The following is a 19611-nucleotide window of genomic DNA, read 5'->3' as shown; positions in this document are numbered from 1 at the left end:
GTTCTTTCTGCCTGGAAACTGAGAAACGTCCATGGCGTCCAAAAAGCGTCCCTTTAGGTCAAAATCGGTTTTAGACCGGCTAGAGAACAGTGATAGTAAATCAGAACCACTTGCAGAATTGAGTGATAATGATTCGTGGGGGAAATTCGTCATCAGACACTGAAAACAATTTTGCAACTTTGCTCAGCGATGTGCTAACTTGGCGCTATATTTCAAATTTCAGTGTTTTTGGTTTGATTATATTATTGAATAAATGTATTATTATTATATTATTGAATTTATTATTATTGTTTTATGATTATTTATTAAATTATAATTTATGTTTTCGCGTTTCAAATTTTATCCTACCCAGGATGTTTACTAGACTCTTGTTCGGACAGATTTCAGTGAGTTATTCCTAAGAATTACAGGCCTACCATATAAAACACCAAATTTCCATGCAAAATAATGGTACCGCTTTCAGCACCAAAATTCTGAAATAATCATACCGCCAGGGAGGTTAATAAAGTGAAAAATGTGACTAGGATAGAAGATTTAATCCATTCACAAAATAAAAAAACGCCCTGGATATTAAAAAGCATGGAGAACCTGGCATGTATTCATATTCTCAAGAGGAAGGGTGATGGCAGTTAGCAAGCGTTGACTGAGTGTAGCTTGTCTAACTCAACAACTGTACAGCTGTTATTCCCATTCAATGATAATAGCTAAATTACATTTTTTTCTTAAGATAAATCCCCTTTCTCATCATAGTAGTTCTTCCATCATTTAACGCTGACTTATTTCCCCCATTCTTCCCTTCCTCTATAAATACAGACTTCACCAGTTCTAGGAAGTCTCTTGATTTTTTTTCCCTGTGGTTTACATATTTAAATTCTGAGTTATTTTACCTATATTTGTATTAGTACATGCTATAGAAAATCAGTTACAATGAGTAAGTAATAGCAATATGCAATACATCCTCGGTCTCTGATCTTTCTATACTGGTTGCACTTTGATTGCTCATTTTAAATTTCCCATGTTCTGTTCCCATACAGCTGGCCTATTTCTATCTATGGAGACATGAATTGAGAAATGATTTGTAAGAGTATGGTTATTTTACACTCATGTAACATTTACAGTGTAATTGCTATCAGATTTGTGACCTTGTTGAATCCTATACAGTAAATAAAAGAATTAGAAAAAAAAATAAAAAAATTAAAAGGCTAAAGCCTAATATTTGCAAGCTAAAGGAAAACGTGGTTTGAAAAATACATAATAGACATAATGACCTTTTACTGTTTATTAAAATAAAAAAAATTAAAATTATACAATCAGTACATAAAATACTAGTGATAGAAATTGTTATTTACATAATATTACCCGTTACCAGGGGCGGACTGACCATTTGGAAACTTGGGCACTGCCCGAGGGCCCGGGGTCAGAAGGGGGCCCCATGAGATGCCCCTGGTACCTTTTTCATAGGCTTTTTTGAGTTTGGGCAAGGGCACAGGGGCCCCATGAGTTGTCAGTCCGCCCCTGCCCGTTACCAAAGAATTTTACAGTAGAGTATAAGTGCTGCACAGACTGATGGCACTATATACATCCTGTATTATAATAATAATATACAAAAAAAAAAAATTAAAAAAACCAAAAACAAACATACATGCATTGTAACACATGGAACAGAACTAGATACTAGGGGGTCAAATTATAAAGGATTTTCTGGACATTCATTCGTCTGTACTTTTGAGCATTCAGCTGTCATCTTCAAAAGGATTAGCCCTATTTGTCAATAATTCTCAGAGAATATGCCCAGCAGCATACCTCATAATAGATACATTTGAGCTACAAGACTTACATTTAAACAATAATCACCCATCAGAATACAACATAACAGATTTCAATTGCAAACAAAATGTCAAAACATTCAAATATGATTTATTCATCAGCTGGTGTGTTACACATATAGTGAATCTTCTGAAAAAGACAGCTAAATGCTATAAAAACACAAAACGACAAATATCCAGCATATATTCGTAGCAATAAACTGCAGCATGTCAGCATTTTAGTGCAGCCATATGCTGCGTTGCAGTGTGAATGGGACACATAGGAAACAATTGTTTCCTATGTGACCCTGCAGTAAAATGTCTGTCAGTGTACATAGAGTGAATTCACCCTTGAAAGCATGTCCCTCTATACACACACACACACACACACTAACACACACACACACACACTATAGGTTCCCACTATGGACACAGGACCGGGCCCTGAGATAGCAGGTCTACCCTGGGACACAGGACCGGGCCCTGAGATAGCAGGTCTACCCTGGGACACAGGACCGGGCCCTGAGATAGCAGGTCTACCCTGGGACACAAGACCGGGCCGAGATAGCAGGTCCTTCCAAAGTGGCAATACCCAAGGCGGATGTGTTGCTAAAGCCGCCAGCATCGAAAACCACGCTCGTCGGGGCCAATATGGAGCTATTAGGATCAGGGAGGTCCGCCCTGCTCTGAATATCCTTAACACTGCAGGCAGCAAAGGGACTGGGGGGGGGGGGGGGGGAGCATAACACAGGGGAAAATCCCACTGCTGCGCTAGAGCATCCCCTGCCAATGACCCGTCCCACCGACTTAGCGAGAAAAACATTGGAACTTTGGTGTTTTGGCTTGACGCAAACAGGTCTATGGGTGGAGACCCCCCACTCCCTTACGAGTGGCTCCCTGTCTGTTCACATAGGCTACCACGTTCGAATTATCTGAGAGGACGCGAACGTGTTGGCCCTGTATCAATTCCCGGAAGGAAAGAAGGGCCCGCCAAACTGCCCCGAGTTCTTTCCAGTTTGAGGACTCCCTCCTCTCTTCCCGAGACCAATAGCCCTGTGCCACGAACTCCCCCAGGTGTGCTCCCCACCTTTTGAGCACTTGCGTTCAAAGCAACCCCTGGGTTAAATTGGCTGCTTTCCTCCACCACCAGAGGGACCTCTTCACCCTGGGGGGTATCCATAGGAGTCTAAGGATGCCTGCCGACGATCCCAGATGCTCAAAATGAACAGCTGGAGGGGCCATAGGTGTAACTGCCCATTGTACCGCCGGAATGGACGAGGTTAGAAGACCCAGAATTGACATGGCTACCCTTAAAGATACCCCCTGGCTCTCTAGCAACCGTCTGATTCCCCCGTCTAACTTTAGGATCTTTTCTGGAGTCAGAAAGGTTCTTTGACGGGTGGAATCTAGTATGTAGCCCAGATATACCATCCTCTGGGCCAGGACTAAACTGGACTTGGCCAGGTTTATCAGCCAGCCCAGACCCTCCAAATGCCTTTTCACCACGGCTATATCCTGCGACAACTGTTCTTTCGATTTTACGAACAACAGGTTGTCCAGGTAGGCCACTATTGAAACCCCCTTCAACCGAAGTGGCACCAGGGCCTCGGACATGACCTTCGTGAAGATTCTCGGAGAGAAGGAAAGTCCAAAGGGCAAGGCCCGAAATTGCAGGTGATGCGTCCTCGCTGAACCCTGCACTGCTAATCTGAGAAATTTTTGACAGGTTTCCGCAAAGGGAACGTGCAGATAAGCATCCTTTTTAGGTCTATAGAGGCTAGAAAAGAGTAAGAAGATACCTGACCGTAAATATTGAATCCATTCGGAACCTCTTGTACCTGATGGCCTTGTTCAGAGGCTTCAGGTTTAGAATCAGCTTGTAAGCTCCCGTGGACTTTCGGATGACAAAGACATGCGAGTAAAAACCCCTGCCGATCTCTGCAGCGGGGACTTTGACCACAACGTTCTGCTCCTCTAACTCCTGTAGAGAAGTGAGTAAAGCTGCCGCCTTTTGTGCACACCTTGGCAGGTTCGTTACCAACAACCTGAGTGGTGGTGGGCTTGAAAACCCCAGGCGGTACCCCCTTCTTACTATATTCAGGATGAAGGGGCTGGAGATTTCCGCTTCCCACTGTGGGAGGAAGACCCCCAATCTTCCTCCCACTGGGGGAACAAAGTCATTGCGGTTTCTGGGGCTGCTCAGGCAGGATGACGGAAATTTGCTCCTCCTTTGCCCCTTCCTCTCTGCCCCCCATGTCTTTCTGCATTTCTGGCCTTTTGGGGATGAAACTTCTTTGCCCCCTGCAGCTTCCTCTTAAGAGGAAATGCTTTCTTCCTGTCTGCCGTGCGATCAAGCACCATCTCTAGCCCTGGGCCAAAAAGGAAATCCCTGTGAATGGGATGAAACAAAGTTTGACCTTGGAGGCAATGTCTCCTTGCCACGTCTTGAGCCAGAGAGCTCTACGGGCCAAATTAGTAAGGGCCGCAGACCTAGCTGTCATTCTAACAGACTCCGCAGAAGCATTCGCTACGTAGCCCACCCCCTGCAGTAAAGTCTGAAAGGAAGCTAAAATCTTCTCTTCCGGAGATTCAGCCACGATATGTGCCTGCAGTTGCGTAAGCCAATACTCCATGTTCCTGGCCATAACCGTAGTGGCCATGGCAGGTTTTAAGTTGGACAACATAGAGTCCCAGGACTTCTTAAGTAGTGAATCCACCCTCCTGTCCATAGTGTCTGACAGGACCCCCATATCTTCATAGGCCAAGTCCATTCTCCTGGCTATTTGAGAAAACGCAGCATCTAACTTGGGGCTCTTATTCCACAAAGCAGATGGGTCTTCGTCAAATGCAAACCTACGTTTGAGGGATTTGGCAAAGAAAGTCTTCCTTTCTGGGTCCTGCCATTCCCTTTTAATAGTCTCCACCAACACCTCATGGATGGGAAAAATCCTATGTTTCTGCTCTTCCATGCCCTGATACAGTTGGCCATGTAACGTCAGGGGCTTCTTATCCTCTTTAATGTCCAGGGTGGCGTAGATTGCTCCCAGCAGGTAGTCAACCTCCTCCAGGGACAACTTATATCTAGAGGGGCCTCTAGGTTCATCTGAGGTGCCCTCCCCATCTGAATCCTCCTCCGAATTTGAGCCCAGGGATGGATCGCCCTCAGCCACCTCACACCCCTGGCCTCCCGTCCCTCTGCTAGTAGAAGGGACCACCTCAGTGTGCTGCGGTGGAAGGGGTGCAGTACGCGCCTGGGGCAAGGCCAAGTTCTCAACCAGAGACTTAAAGGAATTGAAGGTATTCGTCAGCTCTCTAACCGACTTAACCAGGTCTCCCTGTGAAGGAATCTCCTCCCTAACAAGCCCCTTAAAACAGGACCCACACAGCACCTTCTTACAAGAGTCCCTGAGGGTCACTTTGCATGAAGGGCACTTCCGCTTAGACCCCTGGTGTGTCTTGGGCTTTTCACAGGCTTTCACCTGCATAACAAGAAGAGGAGATGCAGGGGACCCATTACCTCTAGGGAACGTCTCTGACCGCTTGCCCCCCCCCCCCTTTTTCCCCTGGCAGGGAGTAGGAGCTACAAACCTGGGCTCTCCCCCGGCACCTCCGACCACCAGAGGGCTGGGAACACCCCCTGGAGCTAGGGGCCCAAAAGGTAGGGGAAGCAAGGCTCCACTGAGCCGCCTACCTGCAGTTGGCTGATGCTGGCCTCGCCTGGTCCCGCTGCCTCTGCTCCGGACATTGTCAGGTAGGTGGTCGCCTGAGTGCTGTGTCGCCTGCCTCTGCAGGATACAGCACTCGCACCGCCATAGAACACTGCCCCTCGTGTCTTCTTAGGCCGCAGCCGGACGCCGCTTCCCGGGAGAAGTCCCGCCTCTTCCGCCGGAAATGACGTCTCCCGTCAACCAGCTCAGCTCCAATGCCGGCACAGCGTGGGACAGCGGGACTCCTCCCCCAGTCCCTCTGGACACGAGGGTGCCTGGCTCACCAACACCCCGGTATCAGGTCGGTGAGGTAGTTTGGGGCAGCGTTATGAATGGCTTTGTATGTCAGTGTTAGTAGTTTGAATTTGATGCGTTGGGCAATCGGGAGCCAGTGAAGGGATTGGCAGAAGGGGGTGGCAGGAGCGGTTGGTAAGGTGGATGAGTCTGGCCACTGCGTTCAGGATAGACTGAAGCGGGGATAGTCTGTGATGAGGTAGGCCGGTGAGAAGAGAGTTGCAGTAGTCCAGACGTGAGATAATAAGGGAGTGAACGAGTAGTTTAGTAGTGTCTGAGGTTAGGAACGGACGTATTTTGGAGATGTTGCGGAGGTGGTGCCTGCATGAGCTTGCTAGCGATTGGACATGGGGTTGGAAAGACAGGTTTGAATCTAAAGTGACACCTAGGACTTTGGCTTGCGGGTGGGACTGATGGTGGCGTTGTTGGTCGTGAGAGAGGGCGGGGGGGCGCAGGCTGGGGGGAAAACTAGGAGCTCTGTTTTGGAAAGGTTCAGTTTGAGGAAGTGGAGCAATATCCAGTCTGATATGTCGTTCAGGAGGTGAGTGATACGGGCGGAGACTGAAGGGGTGAGGTGAGGGGGGGGGGGGGGGGGGGGGGGGGGGGGGGGGGGGGGGGGGAGAGGTAAATTTGAGTGTCATCGGCGTAGAGGTGATAGTTGAAGCCGTGGGAGTGTATCAGTTTGCCGAGGGAGGAGGTGTAGATGGAGAAGAGAAGGGGCCCGAGGACAGAGCCTTGGGGGACCCCAACAGAGAGGGGGAGAGAGGGGGACCTCTCTAGGACTATCACACAGGAAATGTCAGAAATAATAAATAGTATGACAACAGTGTTCTTATGAAAGCTGAATTTCACCATGAGTTCCACAGTCAGACTAGACTTGTAATTTGATGAGCTAGTAAATAAAACATCTTTGAAGAATGCATAATTGAACTAACCAAATATATACCTTAAAGTGCATACAAAGGCAAATTTGGATGGAATGGGGAAGGTTCACACTCTATGTCCAATTTTTTGTGCTGTTAGTGTCCCCTCCAGGCATATTCACCCCTCCATTGTCACCAAGAGAGAACATAAGGGGGAATCCAAAATTTCAGAGTTGTCATTAGAGCAAGAGAGGTAAAATTTTACATTAGAAATACCTGTTCCTTTGACAACTTTCTAGGATGAATATTGTATTTATTTTGGAGCGATTATCTTTTCCTTTTTAGTTCCATCTCCAAAACAGGAAATTTCCCAGGGGACACAGACAGCAAAATAGAACAAAAAAACGGTGGTAGCGTTATAGGTAACGCTGAAGGAGCGCTGGGAGAGATAGGAGGAGAGCCAGGAGAGAGCGGAGTCTCTGATGACGAGGGAGTGTAGTTTATCGAGGAGGAGGGGGTGGTCAACTGTGTCGAAGGCCGCGGAGAGGTCGAGGAGTAAGAGGACGGAGTAGTGGCCATTAGCTTTGGCGGTTAGCAGGTCATTAGTGATTTTGAGTAGTATTAAACTCAAGAGCAAACGCTTTTTACATTGCAGCTTACCAACTCTTAAAATGTGATGGCTGCATTAGTTTTCTTTTTTATGGCTCTTTCTTCTATTTTCATCTGGTAAGTCAGCCAGTTAGTGTTGTGTTTCAACAGAACAAGCTGTCTTGCAGATGTAGCAGTTAGAAGGGTTGGGACAGACCATTTACCACTGACAGTGGTGAATACAATGATCAGCTTTTATTTATATACATTCACTGGCAACTTTACTAGCTACACCTTGCTAATACTGGTTTGGATCCCCTTCAGAATTGGCTTAATTCTTTGTGGCATGGATTCAACAAGGTGTTGGAAACATCCATCAGAGATTTTGGTCCATATTGACATAAAAGCATCACGCAGTTGCCGTAGATTTGTCGGCTGCACATCCTCGAACCATTGATACAAGGCAGGATGGATCCATGCTTTCATGTTATTTATGCCAAATTCTGACTCTACCATCTAAATGTCGCAGCTGAAATTGAGTCTCATCAGACCGGGCAACGTTTTTCCAATCTTCTATTGTCCAATTTTGCTAAGCCTGTGCGAATTGTAGCCTCTGTTTCCTGTTCTTAGCGGACAGGCGTGGCACCTGGCGTGTGGTCTTCTGCTGCTGTAGCCCATCTGCTTTAAGGTTTGATGTGTTGTGCCTTCAGGGATGGTATTCAGCCTTTCTATTATAATGAACCAGTATGCCCATTTTCCTCTGACATCAACAAGCCATTTTTGTCCACACTACTGCCGCTCACTGGATATTTTCTCTTTTACGGACCATTTTCTGTAAACCCTAGAGATGGTTGTGCATGAAAATCCCAGTAAATCAGCAGTTTTTGAAATACTAAGACCAGCCTGTCTGGCACCAACAACCATGCCACGTTCAGAGCCACTTAAATCCCCTTTCTTCCCCACTCTGTTTGGTTTGAACTTCAAGTCATCTTCACCACATCTAGATGCCTAAATGCATTACGTTGCTGCCATGTGATTGGCTGATTAGCAATTTGTGCTACTAAGCAATTGAACAGGTATACCTAATAAAGTGGCTGGTGAGTGTACATTTACTAAACGAATGGTTCAAACTATTTGTTCAATCCTGCCTTAACCACTAGCCTACAGGACACTTATACCCCCTTCCTGCCCAGGCCAATTTCCAGCTTTCAGCGATGTCACGCTTCGAATGACAATTGCACGGTCATACAACACTGTACCCATATGAAATTTTTATAATTTTTTTGTGACAGAGCTTTATTTTGGTGGTATTTAATCACCTCTGGGTTTTTTATTTTTTCTTAAAACCAAAAACCACTGAAAATTTTGAAAAAAAAGTTCTTAATTTTTGTTATAAAATTTTGTAAATAAGTGATTTTTCTCCTTCACCGATGTGCGCTAATGAGGCTGTAGTGATGGACACTGATAAGATGCACTGATTGACACTGATAGGTGGCACTGATAGGTGGCATTGACAGGAATCACTGATGGGCACTGAAGGGCAGCACTGACTGGCAGTACTGATAGGTGGCACTGAAGGGCAGCTCAGATGGGCACTGATATGTGTCATTGATGTGCACTGGTAGGCATTGTGGCACTGATGGGCACTGGTACGTGGCACTGTTCAGCACTGACAGCTGGCACTGATGGGCACTGACAGGTGGCACTTCTGGGGCCACACTGATCATCAGGGCACACTGATCATCCGTGCCCTGATGATCAGTGTACATGTCCCCTCTGCGGAAAGCAGATTACCGGCTCTCCTCTTCTCTGTCAGCGCGACAGTTCGAGAGGAGAGAAATGCCGATAACCGGCATTTCCATGTTAACATGTGATCAGCTGTGATTGGACACAGCTGATCACATGACCGAGCCGACATTTTCGGCTCTTTCCGTGGATCGATGATCCGCTGTGTCCAGGGGACACAGAGCACCGCCGATCGCTGCGCGCTCCCTGAGCCGCGCATGCGCGGTGAGAATGGAAGGATGTCAAAAGACGACCTATCAGAACGAGAGAACCACCTTGCGCCCGTCATTGGACTATATGGCGGGCGGGAGGCGGTTAAAGTGTATGTGTAAAAACCTTTTTGTGTTTTGTCTAGTGGGGAAAGGTTACAAGTTATGACACTTTGCCTAGGTTGACACTGTAGCAGGTCCAGGAATGGGTGTAGATCGCACGTGTTCCTCTACCCACAGGCAAAACTCTCTGCTCTTTTACCGACACGCAGGGGTCCCAATGCGTCAGTAACCTGGTTAACTTTCAAGTTCTTTTTTTTTTTTTTTTTTTTAAAGGGTCAGGCACATTTTCCCTGCACTTCCCGCAGGTAAAGCAGCATATTCAAAGAATGAGCTACTCTGTCCACGCATATGCAAGCAGGACCCGCCAGATGTGAACCTAAGCCTTTTACTGCAGTCTGTGTCCCTGATTTGGAAATTTAACCCATTTCTCCTGATAACACTGTTCAACAGGTAAAAAGTTTTGGGCATAAAATTAGCTAATCTTACATAATTTTGGGGTGCTGAAAACGAAAATGACCCTAAAAAATGTTGATTGGCTCTAGTTTCCATGATATATTCACCCATCTAATGACGTAAGCCATTCAAAATTATGATGCAACTTCAGCTGCATATTGCGCAATTGATACTGGTGACCAATAGAAAATTGCATGTATACTGAGATGATGCAATATTAGCCTTTAATTGCATCACTTCACTGCATAAAAGCTGCAGTATCTGTAGCTGATTGTAGTTCGACAGCGTCTTTACATTTCGTTTTATGCTTATATAGGCTACTCAGTAATGCCTCGAACTTGTGTGAATAAAGCAGATAATTTCTGCTATATCTGCGGTGAAATAACTTTTATCTCACAAAAAAGGAGGATAACAGGAATGATTAAGAAAGCCTACAACTTGTATTTTGGCTGCAAGATAGGAGACCAGGACAAGAGCTGGGCACCACATATATGCTGCAATTCTTGTGGGACGGCACTGGAGCAATGGTTGAATGGAAAAAAGGCATCTATGCCTTTCGCTGTGCCAATGATTTGGAGAGAGCCAACAGATCATGTTAGTAATTGTTACTTTTGTATGGTGCCTCCAATTGTAAAAGGGCTAAATAAGAAGAAAAAGTTATCTGTGCACTATCCAAATATTCCATCGGCAATACGTCCAGTTCCTCATGGAGAGGGGCTACCAATTCCTAAAGCACCAGAATCCTTCGTGGTTGAGTCAAGTGAGGAAGAACCTGAAGCGTGTAGTCACGTGCAGTTGTAAGAGATGGCCCTTTCCTCGAATACAAGAGAAAAGCCAAGAGAAGCAAAACCGACACAAACTGAAGACAAAACTAGTGAGAATCCTAAGTATTAAAATGATTCAACTTAGCTTATGGCTATAATTTTTCTTGGTAATCCTATGCAATATATTATGCCATTTAGGCTTTGTTATGTAGTCAATATCACTTGCTTTATATTTGTGGAAAGACATCTATCTATATAATTATTGTGCATTATGTAGTCATTACGCCTATAGTAGAAAACTTTCCGTTTACAGAAAAACTAGAGCCAATTGACAAATTTCATTGTTATATTTGAACTCAGAATGTGAAATTCATTAAGAAATGGATCCTTTTGTTTCCAAAACTGGCAAAAAATAAAAATTTGTTGAACAGTGTAATCATTGTTACCCTGATAGAAAGTAAGCGGAAAGGACTTTGCTAAACTCCTTGCAGTGTAAATACCTGGAGAGATTTTTTTCCCTTTTGTATTGCATTATACATTAAAGTGTATATATGGGCAAACTTTTTTTTAAGTTTTGAAGGGAAGGTTTTACTGTTTATGCTCTGTTAGGGAGATTTCCCTTCATTTTCTGTATTTGAGAAACAGAAAATTAAAGGCAAACTCCCCAAAGGTAGGAGAATTCCTTTCTTAAAGTGGAACTTCACTCTCTCAATCGACATGGACTATTTTTAACCCTTATGCCGCTAGCTTATGCCTGAGCCAAGGGCAGTTGGATTCCAGGAAGTAAATGCTACATGAATGATCTGCCCTTACGCAAGATGGCCACTACCGGAAAGCCAGGGGGTGTTTTTCAAAAATGATTTTGCAGCAAAATAAAGCATGGAGACATGGGTGGATGGGGAAGTTTGTAATGAATATTAAAAATGAACTAAATGGAATTTTTGGTTTGTGGTGCTCAGATGCAGTGTAGTTCCACCTTAAACAGTATATTTGGTGATCAGATTTCCCCTCCTCTTAAAAAATCATCTAAAAATGTAGACATTGCAGGGATTGAAATGGACACATGGAGGTCTATTTATAAAAAAAAAAAAAAAAAGTTGGATAAATGTGACAATTTGCCCGTCCTTGATGTAGTATTTTCAAAAATGTTTTTTTATGCCTAAAAAATACCCTATATTCCCCATCACACCTGTCTGCTTTGATGAATTGTGTTAATATGTATTATGTTGTCCATTAACATGCATTGCAGCCCATTTATTTGAAAACTCCTGAAGGGACACAAAAAAAAAAAAATACTAGCACCTTTCTTTTTTTTTTTTCTGATGCAGTGCACCACAATGCAATAGCACAGGCGTTTAGGAGGTAAGATGGGGTGGCATTCAAATCAAATAGCATCCCAATGAACCAACGCACATAAAATGTTATTGCAACTCAATGGTGAGAAGCTCCCCTAAATCTACCTTTTGTCATTTATTTGCTGAACTCTTTAACAATTAGACATTTTTCTCGATGCTGGAACTTTATATTTTATTGCAAGTAATAAACTTACCTTTTACCTTACAGGAAAACTCCGGGCCAAATTTTTTTTATTTTCCCATGCGCCCTTACTGCATGGGCTAAACTGATTGTTTTTGTCTAGGGGTGAAGAGAAAGGAGATATGCCTACCTAATCCCTCGATCCCGAGTGCAAGACAGGTCCTGACTGCTTCTGCCCCCCTCCCATTTGCACACTAGTTGTCTTGTGAATGGATTGTTCCTGATGTCATCAAGCCCAGAGACTGACTCTAGACGTGAGGATGGCAGGAGCAGTCCACCGCTGGATGTGGGGGAGCGCTGTTTTCCAGAGGATTGAAGGATTTGGTAAATATAGCTTTTCCTTACACCCCTGGACCAAACAAGCCGTTAACCCATGCAATAATAATAGTATACAAGTATGAAAGTGAGCACTTAAAATTGAGCCGCTGTACACCGAAAGGTACCAAGTATAATAAATAGAGGTGCAGCGCTAAAAACCACATCAAAATAATAAAGAATTAAATATCAGTCAATTGCTAGTGACCAACACCCTTAAAAGGATATATATCAAGAAGTTACAATATTTCCAATATCAGGAAAAATAAAGTAACAAAAGTGCAAACGCACATCCAAGATGGTGACTTCTAGTGATAGATGGTGAAGTGACAGTCTATATAATGTGAAACTCTTATTCGAGTGATCCACTGTGCATCTTCTGGTGATCAAATGTGCAAATTACACACTCACCAGATGCATAATTCCATCATGCATTTGAGAAAATATCACATCTCAGTGGGTCAGCTGGGTCCTCCTATGGACTCCTCTATCCTGGTAAGGACTTCCCTCTGGTTCATCAATGGGATGCCGCACCTCTCAGCTCCTCTCTAACTGGGCTCTGTGGGTGGTAGGCTCAACAGGAGCCCCAAGAAAGGATGCCAAAATGGCATGATATCGTTTCAACAGGGGATATTTATTGATCCATAGCAGGAATAGACAAACCGTATAAAACAGACTGACCATGAGTTGAATCAAGATGGCCGCCGGACCAGCATGGGCCCTGGCGGCTTGACGTCTGGACACTGCAGCTCTTCCCTTACGCGTTTCGTGCTCCAGCACATATTCATAGGGAGTGTGCCTGCAAACCCATGCAATGCAGGCACAGCCCCACTGCATAGGAAAATAAAAATTTTGCCCGGAGTTCTTCAAATTCCTCCTAAAATAACAGTGCACACCCTGACATATTACTGTGTTTAGACACTCCTTTATGTAGCCTAACAGCTGTATATATGTTGTGTGAGATCATCCAAGGCACTGCGCTTCTGACTATAGAAGCTAGGTTGCTAGTTGGACTGACAATTGGTTTCCTAAAGGCTTGCTGGAATGGAGGAAGCAGCACCTATAGACCTGTAGTGCAAAGAACTCCCAGGTTTGGCTTCATTATAATTTGTGGATTTGTGCATCCCCTGCCTCTCCTGCTGCTTTTTAATAATTAATTATGGGTCTTCAGAGGCAGCTATAATATCAGGAAACAAAGCCCTGCAGGATAGTTGCCTTTTAACCTCCCTGGCGGTATGATTATTTCAGATTTTTGGTGCTGAAAGCGGTTCCATTATTTTGCATGGAAATATGTAGTTTTTTTATTGTAGGCTGTAATTTTTAGGAATAACTCACTGAAATCTGTCCGAACAAGAGTCTAGTAAACATCCCGGGTAGGATAAAACTTGAAACACAAAATCATAAATTATAATTTTAATAAATAATTATAAAAAAATAATATAATACATTTAATTCAATAATATAATCAAACCAAAAACACTGAAATTTGAAATAAAGCGCCAAGTTCGCACATCGCTGAGCAAAGTGGCAAAATCGTTTTCAGTGTCTGATGAGGAATTTCCCCCACGAATCATTATCACTCAATTCTGCAAGTGGCTCTGATTTACTATCGCTGTTCTCTAGCCGGTCTAAAACCGATTTTGACATAAAGGGACACTTTTTGGACGCCATGGACGTTTCTCAGTTTCCAGGCAGAAAGAACAGACACAATGCAGGCAGGACACAGGACAAAGTGTATGTGAAATGGGTTGAAACAGCAATGTTTTACTATGTAAAAATTGTTTGGAAAAAAGACATTTAAAATTTTCAAATTTCCCGCCGCCGGCGCCCGTACGTCCCGACGTCACAGAGACCGGAACACAGAAGCCAGATGCCGGCATCGGCCAGAGGAGATGGCCGGGGACGCTGCAGGGGACACATCGCGGGAGCGCAGGACAAGGTAAGTGCTGCAGGGACTCCCTATACAGCGCTGCATGGTAAGCCTGAGTGTAGCTCGGGGTTACCGCTTTTGGTACTGAAACTTTACCCCGAGCTACACTCAGGAATACCGCCAGGGAGGTTAACAAACAAACAAGCCATGATAAGTCAGTATGTAGTCATAACCTATACTCAGCACTTTCAGAACAGTAAGTACTTTGAAAGCAAGTTAGTTTTCTTACCAGCTCTACTGCCACTGTGAGACAAGGGCAATGCTTATTTGTCAGCTTGATTTTTACAGCCTTGGCATTCTGTGCGGTTTTTAAAGCTCGAGAAACATTTTCAGGCACCATCTCTAAATAAATCTCATTTTGCTCCGCAGATACTCCTTCCATTTGATATTCATCAAAGAAATTTGCCTGAAAAGGAAAAGACGTGGATTTTAACCATTGCCTGACAAGCTTCTGCAAACAATGAGAGGTTTAATTAGTTGTTGACAGTGGGAATGCTACACATGCCCAAAAATAATAATCAAAGTACACAGGGAGTGTGCAGTATGTCTTTTCCTTTTACCACGCTGTCACTCTCCTTTCTGCAGTTGCCTGCAATTCCCTACTGTCAAAATTACAGCCAGGAGTTGCTGTGTAAATTCAGCACATATTTACATACATTAGATAGTTACATATATAGTCAGGCAAAAATATACAGTCCATCTAGTTGAACCAATTAAAAAAAAATAAAATCGAAAACCTCCATACACATTCCTATGCCCACAGCTGATCCAGAGGAAGGCAAACAAAGCAGAATACAACTTACTTCAATGGGGCAATTTTTTTTTTTTTCATAATCAATCTACTATCTGGCTATAACCAGCTCTTGAGGGAGTCTATTCCACATTTTCACAGCTCTTACTGTGAAGAAGCCTTTCTGTATGTTGTGGTTAAATATATTTTCCTCCCAGATGCAAAAGGTTCAGCTCTTTTGCACTTTGTGCGGCCCAGTCTCCAAAAACTACTATAGCATTATAAAAAAAAAACTTTTGTGTCAGTTAATACATACCGTATTTTCCGGCGTATAAGACGACTTTTTAACCCCTGGAAATCTTCTACAAAGTCGGGGGTCGTCTTATACGCCGGGTGTTGTGCTGAAACCTTACCTGTACTTCCGAGCTGACGCTTCTGCGCATGTCTTCGGCAGCAGTAGACGATCGCTGATCACCATTCCTCGCAGAACTGCATGAGACGTCGGATGCAGCCGTTCAGTGCTTGATTGAGCTTGACTGAAACTGTGACATGTGCAGAAGCGTCTTCTTGCCGCTACCCGATGTGTATCCCTTCTCTGCATATCACAGTTTCAGTCAAGCTCAATCGAGCACTGAACGGCTGCATCCGACGTCTCATGCAGTTCTGTGAGGAATGGTGATCAGCGATCGTCTACTGCTGCCGAAGACATGCGCAGAAGCGTCAGCTAGGCAGTACCTTGCAGGAAATACGGTAATTAACATTAATTATTATATATTAATAACTGTGGCAGTTCTCAGATCATCTTGGAGACAGGGAGGGCTGGGCAGGCAGGGAGAGCTGACCCACCCAATCCAAGCAGGCTTTGTATGCAGTGTGCACAGAAAATACTGGTACATCGCTTGCCGTGATTGGTTGGTAGAGGGGGGTAGTCTTATACGGCGAGTATAGCCCAAACCCTATATTTTAACAGGAAAAGTAGGGGGGTCGTCTTATACGCCCAGTCGTCTTATACGCCGGAAAATACGGTATAGCAAAATTAAAGTCCAAATAAATTAATCCTCTGTGTCCAACTTCAATATTCCCATAAATCCAGATCAGGTGTGTACCTCAAAAATAAAAAAACTAAAATTATTATTACAGTATTTATAAAGCTCCAATAGTTCGCTCAGCGCTGTACATTACAAAGGGGGACAGAACATGTGACAGAACAATACCAATACAATGCAAAACATGAGGGGATCGAGGGCCCTGCTCCTTGGAGCTTACAATCTAGGAGGGAGGGGATGGTGGTACAGGAGGAGATAGCTGTGGGGGATGGAGTGGTAGGAAGAGTGGAGGAGGTCGGCAGGTTAGCAGGGGGTGGGGTAGGCTTCCCTGAAGAGATGGGTTTTCAGGGTGCGCCTAAAGGAGAGGAGAGTAGGTGATAATCTGATGGGTTGGGGCAGGGAGTTCCAGAGGATGGGTGACACCCTGGAGAAGTCCTGGAGGCGGGCATGGGAGGAGGAGACCAGGGAACTAGAGAGAAGGAGGTCTTGTGAGGAGCGGAGTGTGCGTGCTGGGCGGTACTTGGATATTAGGTCAGCGATTACCTCAATAACAACCAGTATATACTTTAACCAATAAGTATATACTACAGCAAATAAGTGCAAAACAAACCAAGATTCAAAACGTGAGTAACACGTGAATCGTGAAATCACTCTGTGTACACTATAAATAAATAAATCAATATAAACAAACAGTGTACACTCATAAACCAAAAAGAAAATATAAATAAATCAATAAATCAAAATAAAATAAATAAATTAAATGGTGAACATCCCCCCCCGCATCCACTACCTGTGCGCACTGCCTGGGAATGCGCAGCGCCACAATCTGTGCCTGTAGACACAGCGAAACACAGATCGCTGAACAGGGCTGCTATGTGAAGTCCCGATTCATGTGATCACTTGCTGACATCGTTTGCGACTTGTAAATTCTGTGAATGATCACAGATGTCATATGGTACAAGGCCATTCACAGCAACCTTGTACCATGTGATAAGCTGTGACCAATTACAGCTCTCGGTATTTCTCAATGGCTGGAATGCAGCCAGAGAGGAGGAGATGATTGCTTTTACAGCCTTTTATGGTGTAAAGGCAATTACAGTGGAAAAAAAAAAAAAATAAATCTTCATCACCTCCCACAAGTAGTACAGTGTCACTGTACTGCTAGGGTGACGGTATGTAAACAAACATATTAAAAATAAAAATGTAAAACCTTTTTTTTTTAATTTTTCTATATACTGATTTGGGGGTTTTTTTTACCAAAAAGGTAGCAGAATACATTTCGGTCAAAATATATGAGGAAACATAACTTATTTGCCAAATTTTATAAGAAAAACATGTATTTTTTTCAAAATGTTTGGCTTTTTTCATTTATATAGCAAAAAAAAAAATATATCCCAGTGGTGAATAAATACCACCAACAGAAAGTAACATCGGTCTCAAAAAAAATACAAAAAAAGTGTCATGCGCAGTGTTGCATGACTGCGCAATAGTCATTGAAAGTGTGACAGTGCTGAAAGCTGAAAATGGGCCTCGACGGGAAGGGGGTGAAAGTGTCTGGACTTGAAGTAGTTAAAAAAAAAATGCCTTTTAATCACTTTCCCTCCAAAAGATTTAACCCCCTACCTGACCAGGCCATTTTTGCGATACAGTGCTGCGTTACTTTGACAACTGCGCAGTCATGCAACGCTGTATATAAATGAAATGTCATTCCCCTCCACAAATAGAGCTTTCTTTTGGTGGTATTTGATCACCTGTGAGTTTTTTTATTTTTTGCACTATAAACAAACGACAATTTTGAAAAAAAACCAAATATTTTTGACTTTTTGCTATAAAACACATTCAATAAAAAAAAATTTAAAAATCAGATTTCTTCATAAATTTAGGCCAAAATGTATTCTGCTCCATGTCTTTGCTAAAACAAAAATCCCAATAATTGTATATTAAGGCTACGTTCACACTAGCCTTGTGTGTAGGCGGCAGAGAGGCGTTTGGGAAGCGTTTTTACCGCTTCCCAAACGCCTCTGCCAATTCTGCACATTACAGCACATGGTGCTGTTCTAACGGGAGCGTTTGCGTCGCGGCAAAACGGACGCCTCTGGACGAGTCAGGAGGCTTTGAAGCCTCCTATTCTCGTCTATGGTGCCGCTCCGCAAACGCCCGGCCGGCGTTTGCGGTGCGGTTGCGGGGCGTTTGCGGAGCGGTAACACTACTCAAACTGCATTATAGGCGTTTGTGGGGCGTTATTAACGCTCGGCAAACGCCTAGCAACCGCCGCTAAACCGCGCATGCGGCGTTTGCGGAGCGTTTGCCGAGCGTTAAAATCGCTCAGCAAACGCCGGACCAACGCTTGCCAAACGCTATAGGGGCGTTTGGCAAGCGTTGGCAAAACAGCCAAGTGTGAACGAGCCCTTAATTGGTTTATGTGAAAGTTATAGCGTCTACAAATGGCGGTAAATGTACTGGAATTATTGTTATTATTTTCTTTAATAGTAATGGCGGCGATCAGCGACTTATAGCGGGACTGCAGTGGGCATTCTGACACTGGGGGGAACCAGGGGCAGACTGACCATTTGGAAACTCGGGCACTGCCCAAGGGCCTGGGGTCAGTAGGGGGCCCCATAAGATGCTCCTGGTACCTTTTTTCATAGGCTTTTTTTGAGTTTGGGCAAGGACACAGGGGCCCCATGATCCCCTATTGCCCGGGGGCCCCATGAGTTGTCAGTCGGCCCCTGGGTAAAGGTATAAATAATCAGCAGAGTGCTCGCTGGTCATATATTTCCTGCGCGTTACCTGGCAAAGCTCGCACCACATGCTGACGCCTCCATTGGCCACCTTGTCGGTGAGAATGAAGTACAGGTTGCCCGGGGTGAGCCGTAAGGTGCAGGACTTGGTCAGCTTGGTGATGGTGTTCACAACCCCTGTACAGGAGACAATGAAAGGCAATACACCATGAGAGGAATACACAGAGCACACGGCTTTCTACAGGCTGCTTTCCTTCACCTCACGGTGTGAGGCACCGCCATACATTCAACAATCATCCAATCAGAACAAAGAGAGGCGCCCTGCCATGGAAGCCCCGGAGCTCCCCATAGATCACTACACCGGCACTGGATACAGACGTGTGAAGTGGGTCAGGCAGCTGACATCCACGATCTTGCAGCGGAACCTCATGGCGGCGTTACCCCCCTTCTTCTACAGGTGTCCGTCCGCTGATACATCGTCCTATATAGGAGGCACCCGCTACCGGACACTTCTGGTTTACTGCCGGGGAGATGACGTCACTGCCGGGGAGATGACGTCACTGCCGGGGTGACCGAGTTCAACATAGACCACGTGGTCTCCAGCTGCTGTGTGTGAGAGGAGACGCTGCAGAGCTGCATAGGCTAGGAGGGCTGGGGCATTGGTAAGAGCGGTCATAGAGGGAATGAGGAGGTACCAGGGGCGGACTGACAACTCATGGGGCCCCCGGGCAATAGGGGGTCATGGGGCCCCTGTGTCCTTGGCCACACTCAAAAAAGCCTAT

The 19611-nt window shown here is 44.6% G+C and overlaps 1 protein-coding gene across 2 annotated transcripts in view; it reads right to left on the bottom strand.

The window, feature by feature from the left end:
* HUS1 (HUS1 checkpoint clamp component) overlaps positions 1-19378 on the bottom strand; it is a 44297-nt gene extending 24919 nt beyond the window's left edge. Inside the window, exons 1-3 of one of the 2 annotated variants that reach the window (XM_089669436.1) lie at positions 19208-19378; positions 18879-19006; positions 14542-14718 (exon numbers count right to left, since the gene is read on the bottom strand). In XM_089669436.1, the coding sequence (XP_089525562.1) occupies positions 14542-14718; positions 18879-19006; positions 19208-19259 (357 nt within the window). In that variant the 5' untranslated portion in view covers positions 19260-19378. Of the gene's footprint in view, positions 1-14541; positions 14719-18878; positions 19007-19088 lie in introns of both variants that reach the window. The other variant, XM_089669437.1, reaches the window with a different exon arrangement.
* Positions 19379-19611: the final 233 nt, after the last annotated feature.

The sequence above is a fragment of the Staurois parvus genome, unplaced genomic scaffold, assembly GCF_062004578.1.
Source record: "Staurois parvus isolate SC_StPar_1 unplaced genomic scaffold, SC_StPar_1.0 ptg000077l, whole genome shotgun sequence".
In the NCBI taxonomy this organism is placed as follows: domain Eukaryota; kingdom Metazoa; phylum Chordata; class Amphibia; order Anura; family Ranidae; genus Staurois; species Staurois parvus.
Note: the sequence above shows the minus strand (reverse complement) of the source record. Positions and strands in the feature narration are given on the sequence as shown.